Source organism: Fimicolochytrium jonesii (genome assembly GCF_025526975.1).
Source record: "Fimicolochytrium jonesii strain JEL569 chromosome Unknown EV422scaffold_16, whole genome shotgun sequence".
Taxonomy (NCBI): Eukaryota; Fungi; Chytridiomycota; class Chytridiomycetes; order Spizellomycetales; family Powellomycetaceae; genus Fimicolochytrium; species Fimicolochytrium jonesii.
Window position 1 is genome coordinate 669,169 of NW_026515683.1, and position 21,234 is coordinate 690,402.

At 54.8% G+C, this 21,234-nt stretch overlaps 8 protein-coding genes across 8 annotated transcripts; 4 read left to right on the top strand and 4 right to left on the bottom strand.

Moving 5' to 3' along the window:
- The first annotated feature begins 481 nt into the window (after positions 1-481).
- EV422DRAFT_534242 (alcohol dehydrogenase zinc-binding domain protein) lies at positions 482-2,118 on the top strand. Its single transcript, XM_053070653.1, has one exon. It carries the CDS (start codon positions 725-727, stop codon positions 1,745-1,747), a length of 1,023 nt encoding a protein of 340 aa, XP_052924620.1. The 5' UTR covers positions 482-724; the 3' UTR covers positions 1,748-2,118.
- Positions 2,119-2,999: 881 nt separating this feature from the next.
- Positions 3,000-4,989, top strand: EV422DRAFT_106408 (uncharacterized protein). Its single transcript, XM_053064552.1, has one exon. It carries the CDS (start codon positions 3,256-3,258, stop codon positions 4,789-4,791), a length of 1,536 nt encoding a protein of 511 aa, XP_052924621.1. The 5' UTR covers positions 3,000-3,255; the 3' UTR covers positions 4,792-4,989.
- Positions 4,990-5,760: 771 nt separating this feature from the next.
- EV422DRAFT_497549 (major facilitator superfamily) lies at positions 5,761-7,307 on the top strand (the record flags this gene model as incomplete). The annotated part of the gene is made up of 2 exons (XM_053067954.1): positions 5,761-5,819; positions 5,891-7,307. The coding sequence occupies 2 exons, from the start codon at positions 5,761-5,763 to the stop codon at positions 7,305-7,307; spliced, it is 1,476 nt and encodes a 491-aa protein (XP_052924622.1).
- A 1,511-nt stretch (positions 7,308-8,818) lies between these two features.
- Positions 8,819-10,463, bottom strand: EV422DRAFT_106446 (beta-lactamase/transpeptidase-like protein). Its single transcript, XM_053064555.1, has 3 exons — positions 10,156-10,463; positions 9,947-10,067; positions 8,819-9,886 (listed from the first exon to the last, which is right to left on the bottom strand). Exons 1-3 carry the CDS (start codon positions 10,232-10,234, stop codon positions 9,070-9,072), a joined length of 1,017 nt encoding a protein of 338 aa, XP_052924623.1. The 5' UTR covers positions 10,235-10,463; the 3' UTR covers positions 8,819-9,069.
- Positions 10,464-11,610, bottom strand: EV422DRAFT_106423 (uncharacterized protein). Its single transcript, XM_053064553.1, has 3 exons — positions 11,351-11,610; positions 11,213-11,248; positions 10,464-11,121 (listed from the first exon to the last, which is right to left on the bottom strand). The coding sequence occupies exons 1-3, from the start codon at positions 11,432-11,434 to the stop codon at positions 10,693-10,695; spliced, it is 549 nt and encodes a 182-aa protein (XP_052924624.1). The 5' UTR covers positions 11,435-11,610; the 3' UTR covers positions 10,464-10,692.
- Positions 11,611-12,645: 1,035 nt separating this feature from the next.
- EV422DRAFT_568728 (beta-lactamase/transpeptidase-like protein) lies at positions 12,646-14,177 on the bottom strand (the record flags this gene model as incomplete). Its single annotated transcript, XM_053072679.1, has 2 exons — positions 12,646-13,104; positions 13,179-14,177. 2 exons carry the CDS (start codon positions 14,175-14,177, stop codon positions 12,646-12,648), a joined length of 1,458 nt encoding a protein of 485 aa, XP_052924625.1.
- A 1,618-nt stretch (positions 14,178-15,795) lies between these two features.
- On the top strand, positions 15,796-17,013 carry EV422DRAFT_106705 (uncharacterized protein). Its single transcript, XM_053064557.1, has 3 exons — positions 15,796-16,119; positions 16,184-16,431; positions 16,495-17,013. Exons 1-3 carry the CDS (start codon positions 15,960-15,962, stop codon positions 16,798-16,800), a joined length of 714 nt encoding a protein of 237 aa, XP_052924626.1. The 5' UTR covers positions 15,796-15,959; the 3' UTR covers positions 16,801-17,013.
- Positions 17,014-17,816: 803 nt separating this feature from the next.
- EV422DRAFT_106679 (uncharacterized protein) lies at positions 17,817-19,616 on the bottom strand. Its single transcript, XM_053064556.1, has 3 exons — positions 19,125-19,616; positions 18,661-19,058; positions 17,817-18,593 (listed from the first exon to the last, which is right to left on the bottom strand). Exons 1-3 carry the CDS (start codon positions 19,468-19,470, stop codon positions 18,168-18,170), a joined length of 1,170 nt encoding a protein of 389 aa, XP_052924627.1. The 5' UTR covers positions 19,471-19,616; the 3' UTR covers positions 17,817-18,167.
- Positions 19,617-21,234: the final 1,618 nt, after the last annotated feature.

Below are 21,234 nucleotides of genomic sequence, written 5' to 3' on the forward strand. Positions count from 1 at the left end.
ATGTCACCCCGTCAAAGCGCGGTGGAGTGCATGATCTATTGCCATGCAGAGTAAAAAGCTCGGGAAATTGGAAGTGGGACAGGTCTGCTGGAACGCATTCCCAATCGATGCGATGAGTGAGACCGTGGAAGCCGTTTCTTGTTCCCATTGCCGGTCGCTCCGAACCTATGCTGGCAGCGCTACGCAATCCACATCTTTTCCCGGCGTAATCATAGAGGTACCTTCTGGCTCATCTGCAGAGCGTACTGTACATACCCCTAGCTAATGTAGTTATCACGACATTGGGCTGTATAAGTACGAAAATACGAGGTTCGGTGATGGCGGACTTTGCCTAACCAAACCCCTGACAGACTCCTGCAGGAGAGAAACAGTGCGTGCACATGTGAGATGGCTGAGCGTAGGGGTCCTGTTCAGAGAATCCACTCCATTATCGCCAACGCTGCTGAGACGATTCATGTAATCTCCTCGTACGCATCTATCTATCAGTTGCAAGCCGTTTCCACCGTGTTTAGTAACTGTGCCCTATTCCGCGTGATGTCTCGCTTGTCTTTTGCCCTTCGTTGTGCTGGGACATTTCAATTCTTACTGACCGGGTTAGACCCACACAACATTACGCAACCTGAGCCTACCAGAGCCAACTGCTTACCGAGGTATATCCACTTTTGGAACAAACGACCGTATCTTGGTGCCCACCGACGGTCAAAAAATCTTCGGAAACCGTACGATGGCCTCGATGATGAAGGCCGTGCTCTGGACGGCGTACGGGGATCCCACCGTCCTCAAAATAGGTCAACTCCCGAAACCCGTACCCAACCGCAACCAAATCCTTGTTAAAGTCAAAGCGGCCGGTCTGACGGTGGGAGACACGGAACTTCGCAAGGCAGAGATGCCGCTGCCCTCGATCTTCAACCTGATGTTGCGTTTGATCGTCGGCATCACGAAACCTACAAGGTTTCGGGTCTTGGGACAGGAATTCTCGGGCGTCGTTGCAGAGGTCGGCGAAGGATGCGAGGGAGTCGCCCTCGGTGACGCCGTGTTCGGGTCCACGGGCTGGCCCTTCGGAGCCGATGCCGAGTACGTCCTCAAGGAGTGGCCGAGCAGAGGCGCGGGTGGTACGGGGGGAAGAATCGCATTCAAACCTTCGAACCTGACGTTTCAGGAGGCGGCTGCATCGCCGACTGGAGGATTGGAAGCAGTGCATCTCGTCAAGGCCGCGAAGGTGAAACCCGGCGACCACGTGCTCGTCGTGGGCGCGGCGGGCAGCATCGGGACGTTTGCCGTGCAGCTCCTGAAGCATCTCGGAGCGGTGGTGACCGGGGTGGATGTGGAAGAAAAGTTTGACACAATGCGCGCCGTCGGTGTTGATCACTTTGTAGACTACACGAAGGAGGATTACCTCAAATCTGGTCGGCAATACGATGTGGTCATCGACGTTCCATCCACGGGCCCCTTCTCGCACCATCTACTGAAATCCGGCGGTCGGTATCTGCTCGGCAACCTCAATCTCAGAACCATGTTGCAGGGTCTCCTGTTCACCCCTTCGGACAAACGAGTGGCGTTCGAGGCCGGGAAGGGTAGTTTGGAAGATTGGGACGATCTTGTTGTCATGTTGAAAGAAGGCATTCTCAAACCCGTGATGGACAAGGCGTATGGGTGGGAAGCGGCGTCTGAGGCACACGCCTACGTGGAGTCGGGAAAGAAGCGAGGCAATGTTGTCCTCGTCGTCGACGCGGATGAAAGCAACTGAGAAGGGTCCGATCGGGGCTGGATGGCAGTTGATGGTGGACATTCTCCGCAGGTCTTATATCGGGTTTTGTCTCTACTGCTCAGCCGATCATTCGTCTTGCTGGCGTAGTTTTATTTTCCCATGTTGGTGGTTTCGTTCGAGAGCCCCACATTCCCATCAGCGCTGTATGTGCATTGAAGGCGGCTGTCTGGTCCGACCATTCATTGCGGCTGCAGTCATAAGTTGAGCCTGACCCGAGCGATTTCCTGGGTACTGGGGATTTATGGTAGGGGATTTGCGGTGGGGAATTCCCCTTTGCCTTGATAGCTATGTCCGATAATACTTACAGTACGCTGCCAGATATCTCGTTACGACGGGTTGTTGATCCTCCCTGTGCAACCCAGAAGTCACCGGCCAGCTGTCAGTCCTGTCCTGGGCCAGCGGTCGTGCTGAAAGGGTTTGCATGGGGGTCGGCCACTTGGGTTCACAGGACTCCACTTCATTTACAAGAACGCCAAAAACCGTGTGTGTTTCGTGTTTTGAGCCTGTGATTATGTCAGCCATCATCATGACTCACGCAACAGAAAAGGCCACCGCAACAGCTGCAACGCACGCCTTTCCCTTTTCCATCTCATCCTCTTGCGTTTACCGAACTCGGCATTTTCCCTTTGAATGGGAACGGTGACTCCGGTAATCCGGAGTATAGCACCGTTCGTTGGTTCATAAAGCGTGAGACTGAACGAAGGAAGAAATCCGCGCCAACTTTTTCGTGTTTTTAGCCAACGGGCGTTGAAAATGTTCGCCGTAACGCTGATGGGTATCTTTTTGTCGGCGGACTGATGTACATATATGTACTCTCCGTGGTCTCCTATATACGCTGGTTATCAAATGTACATCGAAATCGCTTCCGCAATAACCGATGGGCGCGGTGTTCCTTCTCAGCACGCAGTGGGCTGCCTTCTTGGTCTCCGCTTGCCGTCTTTCGCCAGCCCAATATCGATCGCCGCATGCCCACATAATGCCCACATTATTGAAGTCCTCTGCTCATCAAATCCTGACAATCTGCTCAGTGCTGACTCGGAGAAAAACCCTCAACGACGCCAACCACATTCTGGATAAGCAGTGTAACAAAGCCATCGATCTAAAAAATTCCACCTTTTGCGCACGAAATCTTTGAGTGCCAAACGAGGCTTCCAACCCTCCGAAGGCTTGTTCATGCGCGTTTTTAAGAGACCACTCGTTGATCTTTTCCAATTGGGAAGAAAACTTCCTAGCGTACATCAAATATTCATCAATCTATTGGGGTCTAGCTCTTTCAACGCAACCACCTACACCCCTTAATACACCTCAGACACCTTTTTTTTTCGGGTTCCCGATCGCACTGGCGATGGCTTGCGATAGGCAACGCTTGGACTCTCCACATTGCGGAGTTTAGATCCCACCATGACGCGTTATAAAACCTCAACGAAAGCAAGCTCCACCCCTCTCATCCCCATCCCGGCAGTCCTCCACCAACAGGCCCCACAACGATGCGCTGCCCACAAACAACTACCGCCTTCGCGCTGTTGCTAGCTACCGCCGGCCTCATCTCCACCGCCATCGGTGCCGCCGTCGACCCGGCAGCCAGCCTGCTCACCTGCCTGCAATCGATCCCCGGCACACCTGAGCTCGTCGTCCCATCCTCTACACCAGGCGCCTACGCGAACGAGAAGAACGGGATCAACATCCACCGCCAACGGTTTCCTAACGTGATCCTCTACGCCACGGGCGAGGAGCATGTGCAAGGCGCCGTGAACTGTGCCGTTCTTAACCATGCTGTCCCCGTCGCCCGATCCGGCGGCCACTCCTACGAAGCCATGTCATCCTTCGACGGCAAAACCTCCGTGATCGTCGACGTTTCCTCTTTGACAACCGTGCGAATTGATGAGCAAGAACACACCGCCGTCGTCGGCGCCGGTATCCGCCTCGGCAACTTATACGCCTCACTCGGTCGACAAAGTGACCCGTCCTGGACCTTCCCGGGTGGCACCTGCCCGACCGTCGGGCTCGGCGGCCACAGCGCTGTGGGCGGCTACGGCATGTTGGCGCGCAAGTACGGCATCGCCGCCGACCACGTCCTCGAGTTCCGCGTTGTGAACGCCAACGGCACCGTGCTCATCGCCAACAAATCGCAGAACCCAGACCTGTTCTGGGGTCTCCGCGGTGGAGGCGGCGGCAACCTGGGTATCGTCACGCAACTCAAACTCTCCCTCGTCTCCGCACCGCAGAACGCTATCGGTGGGATTGGCTACCGCCTGGATCAGCTCCCCCAAGTCGTCGACCTCTTCCAGAAATGGATCCCCACCATGCCCGCGGAACTCACCGTGCAACTCACCCTGTGGGCCGACAATCCCTACCCCGGCGGATTCGGGTTCAACGTCCACTACCTCGGCACCACCGACCGTCTCCAGCAACTCCTTGGCGAAGCGGGCTTCTTCTCCATCCCGACCCTTGGATCGGGGTTCCAGCAAGTTAGCGTCGTGCAAGCGCGCGCGGCCACAGCAGGCGTGGCTTCCGACACTCCCGACGCCGCCATCAACGCCTTGCAGAATCCGACGCGGTTGCAGGCGGCGTGGCGGACGAACCGCAAGTTGACGGCGGAGTATTACCACCAGAACCTTGACATGACCACGTTGACACGGTTGACGCAGGTTCTGAGGGAGATCCCCGCCGAGGCGACGGGCGTGCTCGTGCAGTTCGAGGCGTTTGGCCCGCAGAGCGCTCTCTGGGCCGTCCCCACCGACGCCACACCGTACCCACATCGCGCGGGCACGCTCTTCAGCATCCAATACGGCGTACAATACCCCGTCGACAACACACAGACGTACCCATCCGTCGACGCCTTCTACGCCAAGCTGAAAGCCACGCTGGTGCCGTTGGCGAGTGGGTTGCATTATGCGGGGTACATCGACTCGGATTTCTCGCCGGCATCGCATTATGGCGGGAATTGGCCGCGGTTGGTGCAGGTCAAGAGGGCGTATGACCCGTTGAACGTGTTTTACAATGAGATGTCGCCGAAGCCGTAGAGGATCTTCCATCGTGGTTTAGAACCCACGTAGCTGGGCTGGCCCCATCTTTGTAGCTTTCTGGCCGCACCCCAGGCTTTAGATTATAGTTCGCACATACCCCCATCCACTATTCATGTATTCAATTCTTGCAACGTTGGCGTAATAGTCCGAATGTCATACTGTACACACACAACCATGCACGGTATAAAGCTCTGCCCAAGTTTCTCGTGAACAATAACGTCAACATTCGCAACTTTTTTCTGGATGCGGTCTGTGTCCGGCGTGCATGTGTTGCATGTAGGTCTCGCCTCCCTTGAACGCTTCCTCCCAAAAAAAACGCGTGGGAAGTAGTCGCTTACAAATCGGCGTAAGGCACGCGAACGCGCTTCTTACGCGTGTTCCGCAGCGCCGTTCATGAACTTCCACTTGAATTGTTTTGGGCGTCGGGCCACAAAAATAAAGTTGGCGATGGAAAGAAAAGTGGGCAACTGGGCAAGGGGAAGCAAGAATCCCAGGGATACTAAATGCGTACAGCTCGCTCTTCGCATTAGAAATCCAGCCTATGCCCACGACGACGACGGCGGCGAAGGTTCTCCTACTCAACAATCGTTCGCATGTCGAGGATTCTGGGGCTCAAGATCTCTCACTTCATGAGCAATCCTTCAGTTCGATGCGGCGCTTATAAAAGCCGGGGCCGGCTGCCACTGTCGTTGCGTTTGCAGTATCCAGCGCAGCATCCAACGCAACGGCCTTCATCCCTCTCATTTTCAGAACTCTAGTGGAGCCGCAATGCCGAAGAAAGACCCTCAACTCACAACAACATCCCTGGATGCAAGCAACGAGACGAGGTCTGACGATGTCAAGGTCACAGACGTGCCACCATCACTAGTCCAGGACGACATGACCTTCAGCGGGCCGAGTAAGGAAGACGCCCGGGGGTCCCCCCGCCCATCGGTCGAGTTACCCAGAGCCACTTTCCTGTGGATCATGGTCGGCATCTGGGTGGGCAACTTCGCCGCGTTTTTCAATGAGACGACTGCCACCACGTAAGTTTGCCTCCTGCTCATGACTCACATCGCCACGGGAAACTAAAATGGATGCGTTCGTCCCTGTTCAGAACGATGCACGCAGCCAGCCAAGAATTCGCAAAAGAGCAACAAATGAACTGGATCGCCACCTCCTACCTCCTCGGCTTCACCGTGACGCAAACCCTGCTCGGCAAGCTCACCGACATCTTCGGCCGCCAGACCATGTTCAACAGCACACTTGTCGTTTTCTTCGCCGGCACACTCTGGTGCGCGTTAGCACAATCCATGTCCTCGCTGATCGTCGCGAGATTGCTGCAAGGCATCGGGGCAGCGGGTCGTCAGACTGTTGGACTGATTATCGTTCTCGACACCACGACCCCGTTGACGCGCGGGACATGGCTAGGCCTATTCAACATGTCGCTATCGTTCGGGCTCGCGATTGGGCCATATGTTGGCGCGGTGCTGTCCGTGCACACGACCTGGAGATGGACGTACTGGATTACTTTGATGCTGAACGCCATCACCTTCGGCATCGCGGTCATGTTCATGCGGTTCCCGCCCACCAAGGGTTCCATCCGGTCGAAATTACGTGAAGTCGATTATGTGGGGTCGGTGTTGGTGGTGGGCATCGCGGCGTGTATTTGCATCGCAATCGAACTAGGTGGACAGGAATACACATGGTCGTCGCCGTTCATCGTCATCCTCTTCGTCGCCGCCGCGGTGCTCATCCCTGTATTTTGCTACTGGGAACTCTTCCGCGCGCGTCAGCCCGTTGTCGATCTCCGCCTCTTTAAGCGGTGGAACATTCCCTTTGCCGTCGTCCTCAACTTTGTCTGCGGCGCCGCGCTGTTCGGCTCCGTGTTCTACTTGCCCAAATACTTCCTCAACATCAAGGACGCGTCACTCGAAGCGACTGGATTACAGATGCTAGCCCTCAATGTCGCGGCGGGGATCTCCTCCGTCGGGGGCAGTCAACTGATCTCGCGGACGGGACGTGTGCGTCTCATCGGCGTGCTTGGCGCCGCGCTCGTTTGCGCGGGATCGGCGGCTATGCTCGCCGCCAACGAGACCAGCCCCATCGGCCTCGCGTTGGTGCTCAGCATCCTCATGGGCCTTGGCGTCGGCATCCTCTATCAGCCCGCGGTGGTCGTCGGGCCTATGAGCGTGCAACCGCATGAGGTTGCGGGGATCAGCGGGTTTCTCAGTTTCATCCGCACACTAGGTGGAACGTTCGCCACGGCGCTGTTGACGTCCATCTTCACCACGATCTTGAAGAAGGACTTGCAGGGCGTGCTACCGGAGGATGTCCTTGACACCGGGTTGCAGTTGGCGGATCACCATGCGCAATACCCGGAGGAGAACTCAGCCATTATTGCGGTGATGGTGAAGGCCTTCCATATCGGTTACGTTCCCGTTATCGTGTTTTCGGTACTCTACGCCGTGTCCGTGGCTTTGCTTCGGAATGTGGACTTTGTCGTGAAGCGTACGCCTGCTTCCAGGGTTTGATCTGGGCGCTAGCTTCCCCCTGTCCCATCCGTAGTGAGACCCTCGAAAACTATCTACTTGTTCCTGTTCTTTGCTATCCCCACCACCAGTACTAAACCCATTCTGCATGTACATTCTCCTGTCACAACCAATACCAATATGCCCTATCGGAAAGCGCCTTCGAGAAATGCGGGGTTTACATCCTCTCATACCTGAAGCAATAGACGCTATGTAGGAAAGCTCCTCCAACGACTGCTGCGTTTAGTCAACGTACGCCCATTCCCTTCCATGCGCGAGATGCGCGGTGTCCAAGTACCTGACAACATCCCGTAAAATCTCAACAATAGTTGCGGCGCGGATAGCCTCGCCGACGAGTCGCCGTGCCTTCGAGCTGTCGCCTCCTCGCCACCACCTGCTCCGTGGAGGCATACCTGTGATCCGAGCGTCAGGATACCGAGGTCTGGATGACCATCGCGAAGGAGAGTTTGAGGGACACTTAGGGCGTCCAAAAAAAACAAGTAGGCCTGGAACAGACAAAACTCCGCTGGGCCTCAACCCCTTGCAATTTCCGGCAAAACAGCAACCTGCATTAGACTCCCCTGGCAGGAGTGAGAGGAGAGGGACAGGAGGTGGGAGCGTGGATTCACTTCCTTGGCCTTAGTAAGAGGGATGAACGCGTCAAAAAGGACACGGATTGTGCTGGGATGGAACATTGGGAACCCCAGTCTGAATCTCCCAATGTTCCACAAGCGTACTGTATATCCTAGACTATAGATATAAATGGTGGCGCGCAAGATGAAACGCCTCAAGCTTTCCTAGTCTCTGCCGTCGCTACATGGTGTTTGTCGTTTCTTACATGAAGGGTGGACCACCCGTTGCTGCTCGTATTTGGCATCGTCCTTCATGTCCTCTATGTGGGCGTGAACTCTTGATATCGCCCTCGTCGACGGGATCCGCCATGCCCTACTTTGACTCTTTACGGATTGGTAGCTTGCGAGCATGAGACGGCTGAGGGATATGTCTCGAGGGGGCCCGCTCTTGATGTGCAGCGGGCCTTATCTCCAAGTTCCTGGCAATGAAGCACAGGACGTGCATGTCTTTACGTTTCGCCAACCAGCTGAAGCTTCAGATAGTCACTTGTATCAATACGATTACGCCGTCCAAATTTCGCCTCGATCGTACGCTAATATGCTCTACCTATTCCGAAGGCTTTACAGCTTTCCTTTTTAAGACCGTCCCGCTCTTTGTTGACGTCCTCACAACCTTTCCATCCTCGCGTTGAAACGTAAACACCAACGCCGGAGCGTCAATCTGGTACCACACCTCCTCATCTTGCGGCGCAAACACCATCTTCTTCTCCGCCCGTTTCCCCTTGGCGTCAATGATAAATGCGTCCAGAACGTCGCGCCCTTTGTCATCCTTGGCGGGCTCGAACTCGATTGCGATCCCTTTTGCGGCGTTAGCGTACTCACCCGCGAGGCTGGCGAGAACGTCGGGGGAAATGGACCCGAGGCGGATGAGATCTTCTGGTGGGGCTACCTCTTCACCGGCGTACAGTTTGGGGAGGGTGGAGTAGATGTCGCCGACACCGCAACCACCATTGTTGGCGAGGACGATGACGATGAGGGAATCCTGGATGCCGGTTGAAGAGGCGTCGTCGGAAGTCTCCTCGTTTGCCGTCGATGTGTTGGCAAGCTCGATGCGACCGACCTTCGAGACGAAGCCTGGGGGTGAGACGAATGAGGATAAGCACGAGTGAAAACAGAGAGAGGTAAATGTAGGTTCAACGGCGTCCCCGGGAACGGGACCGCCGTCCAAAAGAACCTGCACACATGAGGAAGCTGAAGCTCGCGGGACGTTTGAACGCACCATTTATGGAACCACCGTGCTCGATGCGACGGAGCCCCGTCGCATCCATTTCACACATCAGGCCGCAACCCCACCATGTGTTCTCGTTCTTGGGATCAGGGAACACAGCGGGAACATTATACATGCGGTCCAGCGATTTCTGGCTCAGCAGTCGACCGGGTTCGGCGAGCGCGACGGTCCAGCGATGCAGATCACCGACGGTTGAATACATGGCCCCGGCGCCGAGGGGAAAGCCCATGTCCACATACGAGGCGTTCTGAATTTTTCCGTCTTCCAGTTCGTATCCGCTTGCACGGTGTTTCAGCAGCTTCGAAGAGACCTCTACGCCAGTGTCGTTCAGACCGAGCGGCTCCAGAACCTCCTTGCGCAGGACATCGACCCAGCCCTCGCCCGAGACGGTCTCAATGAGGACGGTCAGCACCTGATAGTTCGAGTTGGAGTAAGCGACTTTTGTCCCCGGTTCGAACTCAAACGGCAAGTCCTTGAAATAGGCGAGCGTGTCCACAGGGGCGGCATGCAGTTTGCGAGCAATGGCGCTCTCGTATTCCGGCAAATCGGTGCAATTTGGTAGCCCGCTTTGGTGGGTGAGGAGGAGGAACGCTGTCAGGATATCGCCTTTGTCGGCAGGGAACACTGGGGAGGACAGGTATGTTGACATGGGGGCGTCGAGGTCCAGCTTTCCTTGCTCCACCAGGCGAAGGACGGCCGCCGCTGTGAACTGCTTTGTCACACTGAGCACCTAGGATCAGCGTCGTGCGAAAGACATTCCTCGCCTGCAAAAGCGATCTCACCTGCCGATCCTGAACTTTGTGTCAATGGTATTTGGCACGTCCCATTCTCGATTGGCGAGCCCGTACGCCTTGGAGAACAGAACTTCCTGGTCGTCTCGACCGGACCCTTTTGCAACGAGGACTGCAGCCAGTTTCAAGGAGGTCAGTGAATCGTCGTGCACAAGCGAGAAACCCTTAAGAAGACAACTGCAGCTGCTGCCGTCACATACCAGCCCCAGAGTAGTGTCTCTTCTGAGCGTGAGCTTCAATGTAGGCCTCGCAGGCCTGCTGGAAGGTGGTCTTGGTCATGGTGTGGGTCGTTTTCGATAGGTACAGGACAGCTTCGATGGAGATGGTCACTTCTGTTCAGTCGCTTGCGGGAGAGGACAAGGCCCAGCGGGCTTGCTTTTATGGACGGTGGCCCAGCAGTTTACACTGCCATACAGGAGCCGGTTGGGAGCGGAGTAGACGGTGGACCAGCCATCGAACTTTCGATTCTCGTTGGCGTTGTAAGTAGGGCGGCCGCTGGTCATGGGGAAGCTTCCACAGTGCGCATAGACTGTACGTTTGCGCAGTCCCTGGCAATAATAATGGGCTGCTTCTGAAGTTCTGCAGGCCGTCGGAACTCATTCCAGAGTATGCCTTCCCGTGTGGCCCCGGGAAGGCGATGTAGTATGTATGTATGTATGTACGTCGAGCTGGGCGCTATACATGTGTATGCTCCATTCCTACAATGACGAACAAAGACAAGAACTCTCGACTACATGCTATGTCCCTCCTCGCATCCGGATTTGAACACGACGTTCAGCCGGACGGGTTCCGGATCCCCTTGTGAAAACGCTGGGTCTACTGTCCTTCAATACTAAACAGCTCCGACGCAGCCCTAGCAAACGGTGCCTGATGGGCGTGCCGCGGCTCGCTAAACGCAAACACACGCGCCTGCCAGTCATGCCCTTCAGCCGCATCCAGCGGAACCTTGAACCAAACTGTTCCATATCCACAAGGCACCGCCCCGCCCTTCGGCCCAAACCGGGTAGTGGGGCCGCTGCCCGTTGAACTTTTCTCGACGTACACCTCGCAGGATGATGAAGCCCACGGCGTGTAGGGCGGGGTGATGCGGGTTGCGTCCCAGTCCACAGAGACTGTTTGACCGCGGCGGTAGGTTGTGGAGGCGGTGGGGACAATGATCCGAATGGCTGTGAATGGTCATAGGGAGAGTCATTGGTCAGTTTTGAACGGCTTGACACGCAAAGCATGGGTTATCATGCGATGGTGCACCATGCTTACAATAATCGCTGCTTTGACGTTTCGTCGCTGGAGCTGCTGAAGCGGACACGATTAGGAGAGCAGATGCCACGGCGAGGAAGTGCATTGTCAGATGCATTATAAGTCAGAGGAAAAATCTCGAAAGGAACTTCTCCAAACCGTAAGCGCAATAGTATTCGAAAATGCGGGCGGTGCGGAAATGATCGGTGCGTTGAACCAAAGGACTAGCGGGTTGGCAGCCATGATCGCTGAAGCCCTTCTCCATTTATAGGCGTGCTAGTGAAGTCCGCATGCCAAAGCACCTGCCTTGCGGTGCTACTGCCGCTCCATCAGCTGAATCGATTTACAGTTGCCGCCTGCAGGACAAAGGGCAGAGGGTCATAGCTTGCAGGTGCCTCTGCCTGCCATTTCAAAGGATTTTTTGGTCGTGTCCCGTCGCAGAACGTAAAAGTAGCTTACAGTACAGAGGACATCAATTGCTGCAGTGCCACTGCCGGCCGTCAGCTGCATCAATTTTACGGTTGCCGCCTGCACGACAAAGGGCGAAGTCGGGTACCCTGCCTGCCGTTTCAGAGGGTTTTGTGCTTGAAGTGGCTTACACAGGACCCTGAGTTGTTGCAGTGCTACTGCCGGCCGTCAGCTCCAACAATATACGGTTGCTGCCTGCAGTGTGCACAACAAAGGACAGAATCGTGGCTTGCCGGTGCCCCTCCTGCCATATGATATCAAACGTACTTTTGTGTCCGCGCCGCAGGACGCAAAAGTGGCCTACGCAGCATCCAACAAGGCGTGGAAAGTGCGTGACACAGAAGTGGCGCGCGAACATGTGCTCTGCCCTTTGGATAGGTCTGGCGCATCAGGACGTAAAAGTTTCAACAGGGCTTGACAGGGCATCAGACAAGGCGGTCAAAGGGCTTCACCATTTGGCGCATTAAGTGGTGGTTGAGCCCTTCGGCTCTCGTTGGTGAGTTGGCAGAGTTGGTCGATGGTCTCGCGATGACACACGCGTCGTGCGCGGCAAACATATCCGCGACGACCGTTGACATCCATCCACCGAAGGGTACCGAAACTTCACAGCCGACTTTCCCGCCAGGAGCCCAGATTGCACCGCCTCATTCCGCTCGCAGGTCATCATTTTCCATGATCAAGCCGCAAGTCAGAAAGGGGTTATCAAGTGAACTAACCCTAATTTGGCGGGGTGTGCTCTTCGTGGGCTTGAGGGCCAGTGGCTTCGTCCGCCAAGTGCAGACCTCTGAAGCTGCCTCTGAAGCGTCCTTTTGTTTTGCAACTTGCAAGGTGGCGAGTGGCCAAATGAAAGGCAAGACGCTCTTCTGATCCACATTATAGATCTCTCAATCCGAGGGGGGGTTTCTAGTCAAGGTGCAATGCATTCACTCTACATGTAATGCCTAATATAAACAGGCCCTACGGAGCGGACGACATTGTAAAGGCCTTCAAGAACGCCGCTTGGCTTCCACACTGTTGAAACCTGACCGGATGCTAACGCTAGCGGCCGGTTGATCCATACCGTTGGACATCGCAAACTCTAAAACCGTCTCAGCAAACCCATCCACTCCAAACGTAGTCGTCCCGACCCTCCTTCGCAGCGCAAACGGACCCTCTGCCAGCGTAAACGCGCACGTCCCATCCTTTGACACAACCACATCGCCACCTGCCGCACTTCCATACGTCCCTGCGAGAAGATCAAATTGCACGTCGTCCTTCTCGAGGGTTGAACCACCAACATCCACAGCAGGTGGCAGGACATCCGGCCACTCATATATCTCCTCGAGCGCGGCGCTGATCTCATCCCACCGCCGGCTGCTTTGCCCGTTGATGAGGGTGGCGAAACCAAACCCGGAGTGCGGGTTGAGTTGGAAGGTACTGATGAAGCCGAGGTTGCCGCCGTTGTGCTGGAAGGAGGTTGATCTGGTCAGTAAGCTTTCTCATAGAGGACAGGCGGGGGAGGAGGAATGTGGAAACTTACAGAAAGCCGCATGCGGTCTGCCTTGCCTTGACGCATGATGCCAAGCGCCATATGCTTCGTAGATGGGTCGTGCTCGCCGCCGGCCAGTGTGATATATTCCGCGGCGGAGGCAGTGGTAAGTAGCGCACTGCCCGGCGGATAAATAACGCCTCCACTCGTCAGCAAAACCGGCTGAACAGACCGTCCAATGGCCAACGCAAACTTGACAAGATCGACAGCGGTGGTCCACAGGCCCGCAGCAGCCGACTCCGGATATACGAGGTATCCACCTGATATCGTCGCGTCACAGAAGGGGTGGCTCAAGGCGTGATTGTCGGAAGGCGGCGTGTCGACGCAAACGCGGAATGTCGAGCGAGTCATACCTGCCGGCGTCAAGACCAAGTCGTCCATGAGTTCCGCGAACGGCTTGCCACACACGTCCTCCATCACCAGTTGGACGATCTCGTAACCGGCGCCAGAGTAGCGGTAGTAACCCGGGATAGAATCAATGACGGTTTTCGGGCAGTTGCCATCACCGTTCAAGACGCCGACGACATCTGGAAGGTGCGGGTCGTTCCTGGCATACCCATCGAAGTTATCCCCATTGAGTCCCGCCCGATGGGACAACAGCAACCGTAGCGTGGTTTTCAGGCCGGAGGTTGCAGTAGCAGTGGGCAGTTTCCAGCGCTTGAGGTAATCGTTCACATCAACGTCCAAGTTCAGGACGCCCTTCTCCACCAACCGGAGCACGGCTACTGCCGTCACAGGCTTGCTGATGGACGCGGCCTGGAACTGCGTGTCGTCGTCGACTTTGATAACCGGGTGCGAGTCCGCGGCGCGCACGCCATAGTTCTTTGTCCATATGATCTTCCCCTTGTGGAACACTGCGAGCTGGAGGCCCGGGACGAGGTCGTAGCGGGCGAGGTGTTCGGCGAGAGGGAGGGTTTTGTTTGGACTGACTTTTGATTCGAGCGTAGCGAGTACGGCGTCGGGAGGCGTCGGAAAGGTCGTCGCAGTCATTGGGGAGGAGCTTTGAGTGTGCTTTTAAGGAAAAGGGCGTTTCGAAAAGGGGGAGAGCGGTCTCTTTTGTCCCTCAACGGTTATCCTCCACTTAGCAGGCCATGGCGAAGACCATGCTCGCGCGCTCTTATAAGCACTCGTACGCAGCTGGTGGGCAAGCGCATCATGGTTGGCGGTGTGGTGGACGAGTGCAGGTTTGGCAGTGCAGATTCTGCGCGGGTGCTCCTTGTGATAACCGGGTGCTCCGCTCCTCCAGAAACGCCCAGCCGCCTTCCCAGCGGAGCGGTATGAAATATACGGCGCGCAAATCGACACTATTGCAGGAAGGGAACCCTTTGAACTTGACGCTCGCTGCCTCAACCCTAAGCAGGCATCCCTTCAACGCTTTGGCGCTTTATTGACCGCACAGTACGCTCTAACACTCGCCCGTCTCGCTATCAAAGCAAGTCTACAACAGTCACAATCGCACTGCTGCCCTCAAGTATCAGCACACCAGAAGAGGAAACGAGATGGAATATGAACGCATGGTTCTACGCGTATCATCATGATCTCGCTGGCCGTCGAATGTTTTCACTAATTTTGAATTGGAGAAGGAAAGGAAAGCAACTGTGAGGTATCCCATGCCCGATTTGTGCTGCTTTGAACTTGGTGGGGATGTCAAGGAGTAGATGCTGACATGGTTATTTCGACATTGCTCTTGAAGCTACCACGGACCCCGGCGTTTCGAGAAGGGGGGGTCGACAGAGCGAAACCATACGACGTTCAAGTTTGATCTTGGCAAGGAGATTCCGCAGGATATCGACGTCGGTATAGTAGAGAGCCGATTATCCGTTTTGGCGAGGGCATCCTATACAAACGGAGCCACGGGCATAAGCGGATAGAAGGATCTAAGCAGCAGGTTGTCGCATTCGGGCAATCGCCGTGGGCAAGGCACAGGTAATTCAATTTCGATCCGGTGGCTCAACCTGTTCCGCATCATCTGTGCCCCTGGATTCGCTTCGTGCAGGTATATGAATGGTGTGACACTATCCCTGCTCTGGCTGCCGATTCAACGCCGGCATGTAGCGCCACCGCCTTCGCATGGATGTCCATTGCTGGCATAGGCGAGCCATGACTCTCAGCTGTGTCGATATGACAAGAGGCGGCAGACGTGAATGGGGTGCTGTCGTCTGTTTTTGTGTGCTGGTTCGTTTGCAAGATGTCCCTGTGCCATACAGCAGAGTTGGAAAGGAAACAAATGAACTTCACGTCTGTCAGAAGGGACAGCCACTGCGTACGCTTGCTCGGTTCGAGGGAGGGGGAGGACATACGTGTTCACTGGCATCCTCGGGTACCCACAAGCCGGAGGTGGAAACGGTGCCGAATATGCTGTTGCAGGAGGAGCAGGTAAGTCCTAATCCCATTGCGCGTTTGCGCAACTTTCCTCGGGCCCTCCCTGCACTCTCCCTGGCCAGCATCTCTTCCGCAATTGCCAAACTTGTTGCACGGAATCTGCCATTCTGTGAGGAGACCATACAGTCAAGGGACAAAGGCCGTGTCTCCTCGAGATCAAGTCGGTGTTGCGACGCGCGAGGGCTAGCTGGCAAGCACAGCCTGTCATCAGCAACGAACGCTGATTGGCTGAGCTTCAACCCTAACGCAAGCCCCCGGCAACTTTCGCCCATAACCCCTCCCTCCGAAACGGTGGCCACCTACGCTGTATATACACTTCTTGTTTGTTCAAGCTACCTACAATTCACCTCACGGACAAACCATCACTTTTACCGCCTTCTCAGAGTAAATATGGCGGACAGTGCACCACCAACTTCCGTGCCAAATGAAGATTCGCCACCACAAGGAAGGACCAGTAAAAAGAAAGTGGGTGCCAAACCCAACCCGTTCATAACCGATATGCCAGCCTGGAGGCGGGAAAAAAACCGTAAAGCACAGCAAGCACTCCGAGGTCAGTGTCGTCTACTTTGCCCCTGTAGCTGTATCTGCCACTGCAAATAACACCCTTTCTATAGAGCGTAAGGCGCAAGAACTTTCCCGACAACAGGAGGACACCAGAAGCCTTCAGACTCGGATTTCCACCTTGGAGCAGGACAACCAGCAACTTCGGCAGTTACTGGCTCTTGCTTTTTCTGCCTGGTTTCCGCAAGACACAGAGGTTATTGGCCATGAAGGCGTGAACGATGCTGTTATGCTCGCTGCAAGAGCGCTTGCTGAGTTGCGGGTTGCTGGTTCGTTCCGGCGGAACGAAGAAGTCGTCCAGGTTGGTGGAGCCCACTGTTCTGATATTCACATCATCGAAGGAAGTACTGAGATACGTCGATAGGATAATCAGCAGCCCACGACGCCATCGCTCAATGCACCACCATCTACCTGCTGCCCAGCCACCATAGAGCCAGATATCGTGTCAAAATGTGCAAATTCCGTCCCATGTTTTGTACTCCGAGACAAGATACTGCAATACGGGGCGCAAGTGGACATGAATGCCCTGTGTGAGGAATTGATAGTTCCGTGCTCGATGTCATGGAGATCCGTGGGATGCTGGCAACTGGACGATTCCGGCAGATATTTTCGACCGGTTCCCACTTCTGAAAGGATAAAAGGGAGAGGACATCGCTTGCGTTTGCGATAGGTTATAGCATTTCCTCGGCCAATGATACGTGTTGCAACATTAATCAACCTGCATCGACACTCCTTAAATCACTGCCAGAGCAGGACATGCGTTTTCTATTAAAGAAACTCTTACGTTCCCAAGTCAACAATCACCCTCTACATGCAATGCATATGGCCTTTGGGGAGGCGGCAACGCCGCCGAAGGCGAGATCTTGTACTCTTTAATAATAGGCGTTCCACGCTGGGTGACGCGATGCTATGGCTCTTGTGTGAAGATCTCCATTCGGCGTAACTTCGCGATCCCCATCTACAACTCACCGCACATGCGCCAAAACGAGCCACGAAACCTGCGCGTCACCAGCGGCAGCGGTTCGATGGCAAAAGTGGGATTCGAGCGGATAACGCCTGCGTGTGGCGCAAAAAAGTTTAGAGGTGAAAGGTGATTCAAGTCAGCGGCGCATCTTGGCGAGGAGCGATAGGGAAGAGCTGAGCAGGCGAAATGGAAGGCCGAGAAGAAACCCGTACCGTAGGCCCCGTAGGCGCGGATGATGAGCGGGTTACTGGATAGTCAGAGTAAAGGTCGCTCACTGACTTCAAGAGTGTTCGAATAGAATTCATCTTGAGATTTAAGGACGAAACGGGGTGAAGTTGGGACTTTTCCAAGGCGAAAGTTTCAATGCGCATTGTCGAAGGTTAAGTGAGATGGATCAAGGTTTTAACCAAAGCCCTAAGCCGAAGAAATTATTGGACAATTACTGAATCGATACAGCCCACAGTGTACATAATAGAGAGAGGAGGATGATAGGTCGGGAATTCAAGATACGGCACCTCCCAGTTACATAACATACACCATGAACCGCCTGCGGCTTGCCAACTGCTGCAAAACGGGAAAACAGTTCGGGTACAATTGCAGCACATCATCGCGGAAGGCAACTGGTTCAAGGGCTAGCGGCCTCATGCAGATAAGACAGACGTACATCCTTTCCTCGCGAATGCCGTAGTACTGACTCATAAAGATCATAATTCGCTCCATTTGGGCGAATTTCTTTTTCGTGACCGTTCCCCCAACACGCAACGGGCTGGTCGTGATCTCGACGACAACGAGGGCGTTGCAGTCTGGCGACTGCGGCAAAGTCCGCACGCCCACCGGTGGAATCGTCGTGCCAAGCGGTGTGGGGATGTCACCGGAAGTCGGAGAGACAAAGGCTCTCCCGAGCCCCTCCTTATGAGCATAGAAGAGACCGTTGACCTCAAGACGCAGCGGTCTCAAGGACAATGGGATGTCATGAGACTGCCAATGCTGCGCGTGCTGGTTCCTTAAAATCGACCAAAGGCGCCGAAAGGGGAACTCCAACGTAGCTAAGGGAAATACTCAATAACATAACATCAGATCAAATAAGTGCATAAATTGGACGTACCCGAATCGGTGCCGCGCCCTGCGTAGACAAATCCTCTGGCTTGCAATTGAACCCCGCGCGGGTTCAGAATTTTTATATCCCATTCTTGCTCGAGGAAATCAACCATATCTGACCGGATGACCCTCTCGTACAATAGGCCAACCGTGGACTCGACTCTCCCCAATTGGGCTCTAATGGGTTGGAGCTCGGTTCGGAGCTCGGTTCGGAGCTCGGTTCTGAGCTCGGTTCTGATGAACTGTGCCAATTGAGCAAACGATGTTACGGTAGCGACATTTGTCGGGGCAGGTGTAAGCTGATGGAGAATTTCCATGTCGTCTTCATCCATAGCAACTTCTACACTCTCTGTATCCCATGGGGGTGTCGAAAGATCAATTTCATTGCCTTCTAGGAAAGCCTATGTGGAAGCATTAGAGTGGGCTGCTTGGACTCTATGCAGCGTTTCCTCTTGCGTTTCCACTCACATTCCCTCGCTCACGGTTGAGTGTGGCAGACTGCGTCAAAGCTTGGACCTGCTCAATAGCCGCGATGGGATCCAGGGTGGCACCAAGAACAGCGCCGACAGCGTCACCTGGGTGAGTAACTGCCTCCCTGACAAGGTGCGATACCGCGGGGCTGTAGTCGGCAGCCACTCTGGGAAGTGCAGTGAGTACAGAAAGGGCAGTAGCTGCTACGGCAGCATATGACGCCGTTGTGACCAGTGCCGTTGTGACCGGTGCCGTTGTGACCGGTCCCGTTGTTGTCTGTGCCGCTGCTAAAGCCGTGGCCGCGGGCGAAGGAGGAGGGCCGCTGTCAGGCGTAAGCCTGGTTGCAGCAGGTGCAGCTGCAGCACCGGGAGCAGGCGCGGCTAGCGTCGTGAAATCTACTCCTCAAAACCGTCAGGTGAACATGAGAAAATGGAAAAGGAAATCGAAGTGCACCAACTTACCATGCAACTTGAGTACTGACTTCTGGACAGAACACAATAGGCACACGGGCTGTTGGGTCGGGCTACGGTATGCCAGAAACAGCACACGACTATTGTGCGATGACAGGTCGATGGCGGCGGGAGGAAGTCCAGGAGCGGTTGGTGGGGTTGCATCGGGGTCTGCAACAACTCCAGAATACATCAAGTGGATATCGTTTTTCCCAATCCATTCCTCGGCGGCTGGGGCCCTCACAAGTTGGACTAGAGCTTTCGGTAAGACCTCGGTTGCAAAGTCGACCTTCGCAGGGTTTCTAACGAAGAGGTCGTCCCTTCCTAGGGAAAGGGGAATAGACCTGCGCGATGACATTGGGAAGTGAATCGGAGTAGCGGCTTGTTTAGCAGAACGGAGGAGAGAATGTAGCAGCTTGAATTTGATGTCAAGGTTGCTGTAGGTGCCGACGAGGTTCGGGAGCTTTATATACGCAATTTGGCAGTGCACAGGACCTGTCAGTTACGAAAGTGTGGAGAAGAACTTCATATGCCTCACCGTCACCCCCATAATAGCCCCAAGTTGCTCATTGTTGACTGCGCATTGTTGACCGAAAAAAAAAAAAAAGGAAAAGAAGGAAAGCGGCTTGTGGACTGAACGATGTGGGGGAAAGCGTGAACCTTCGCAGAAAGACACAGTCCCGCTTGCTGGGGTGACTGCCACTTAATTCGAAAGGCCCGACCGCGTCGTTCATTGCGTCCCAAGAGTTTCCGGAGGAGATTCCCGCAGTAGTGGTAAAGATCCTCAATGGAATTGTCCGAACACCGGGAGCGTCAGTGGATGTCAAAGCAGCCAACCTATTTCGTTTCGTCCAGTCTGGTCACTATGGATTGACGCGGCTCGAAACTGAAGATGCAGTGCGTTTGCATCTGGCTCAACTAAAGAAACATGGCGTCGGGGAGGTCAAAAGTGAGGTTTATTAAATACAAGCCACTTTCCTTAAGAAATTTAGCGAATGGGAGGAGCCGCCACGCAAGCGGTTCATGGTGCGAATGTCAGCGTCGGGCTGGACTTGGAAAGGACTTGAACATCTGAACATATGTTTTTGGGACCGAACCGTCAAACAACTGGTTCCTCCCCCCAAATGGACTCCTGAAAAGTGCACGAACTGGGTGGCCAGCAATCAGCACGTCACAAAGACTTCTGTGGATCAAGAAGCTTATAAGGCTGCGCCAGCCGCCTCCAGAACAAGCTTTTACGATAGAGCTTTCCTTGCGGCGACAACCAAGCCTCGGGACGAAGCTTTGGTTGGTTCCATGGTGAACGACTTTTTGCAGGGGATCCTGGATCCTGCGGGGTTGCTGGTGCTGTAAGGAAGAAAGCCCATGGCGCGATGTCGCATGACATTTCTAATCTTACCTGTTTTTCTTTCTTTCCTGTGTCTTTTCCGTAACAGTTGACAGCACAAGATGAGCCTGGCTGTTCAGAATGTCCAAAAGGTGGCAAAGGCAAACTTGATGGTTGTCAAGAAAACCGCCACCGGGGGATTCATCAGGAGAGTCGCACTTATAAAGGTATGTAGCAGAATGAGGTGGATGATCTGACATTAGGATCTTATGAATTTCTATTTTCGCGTAGATTCAACGCGATGAAGATAAAAGGGATGCCGAGGCCCAGGTGTGCGCTGAGGGCATCAGCATAGCGCAGCAGGCTGGCTGGAACCATTCCTGGCCCATCCTCCTTCTACGCGTGACGGGAAACCAGGTGTGGTGTACCATGCAGCCGTCACCGAGCGTTTCATCCAAGATGTTCGCGTTGGCCATAGGCGGGCGGAAGCATTATGGATCGACCGGGCCACATCAGCGATCATGGACCCGGAGCCTTGATCACAAATGGCCCCCATTCTGGACATTTTTGACCCTTGTTGTCGGCAGCTATTAGCAGAGACGCTCATCAGCTGGACGCAGCGATGGCCGAGCATTCCCCTGGCTACGTAAAGGGAAGGAGGGTTAGGCTGATCGGAATGGTCCAGACCATCACCTTGGAGCCACAGCCTCGGCGCTTATCTTCACCCCTGATTGTTGCGTCTTGGACATCACCACCTGGCCCGTCTTCTTCCTTCACCCCATACCCCTGTTTCCA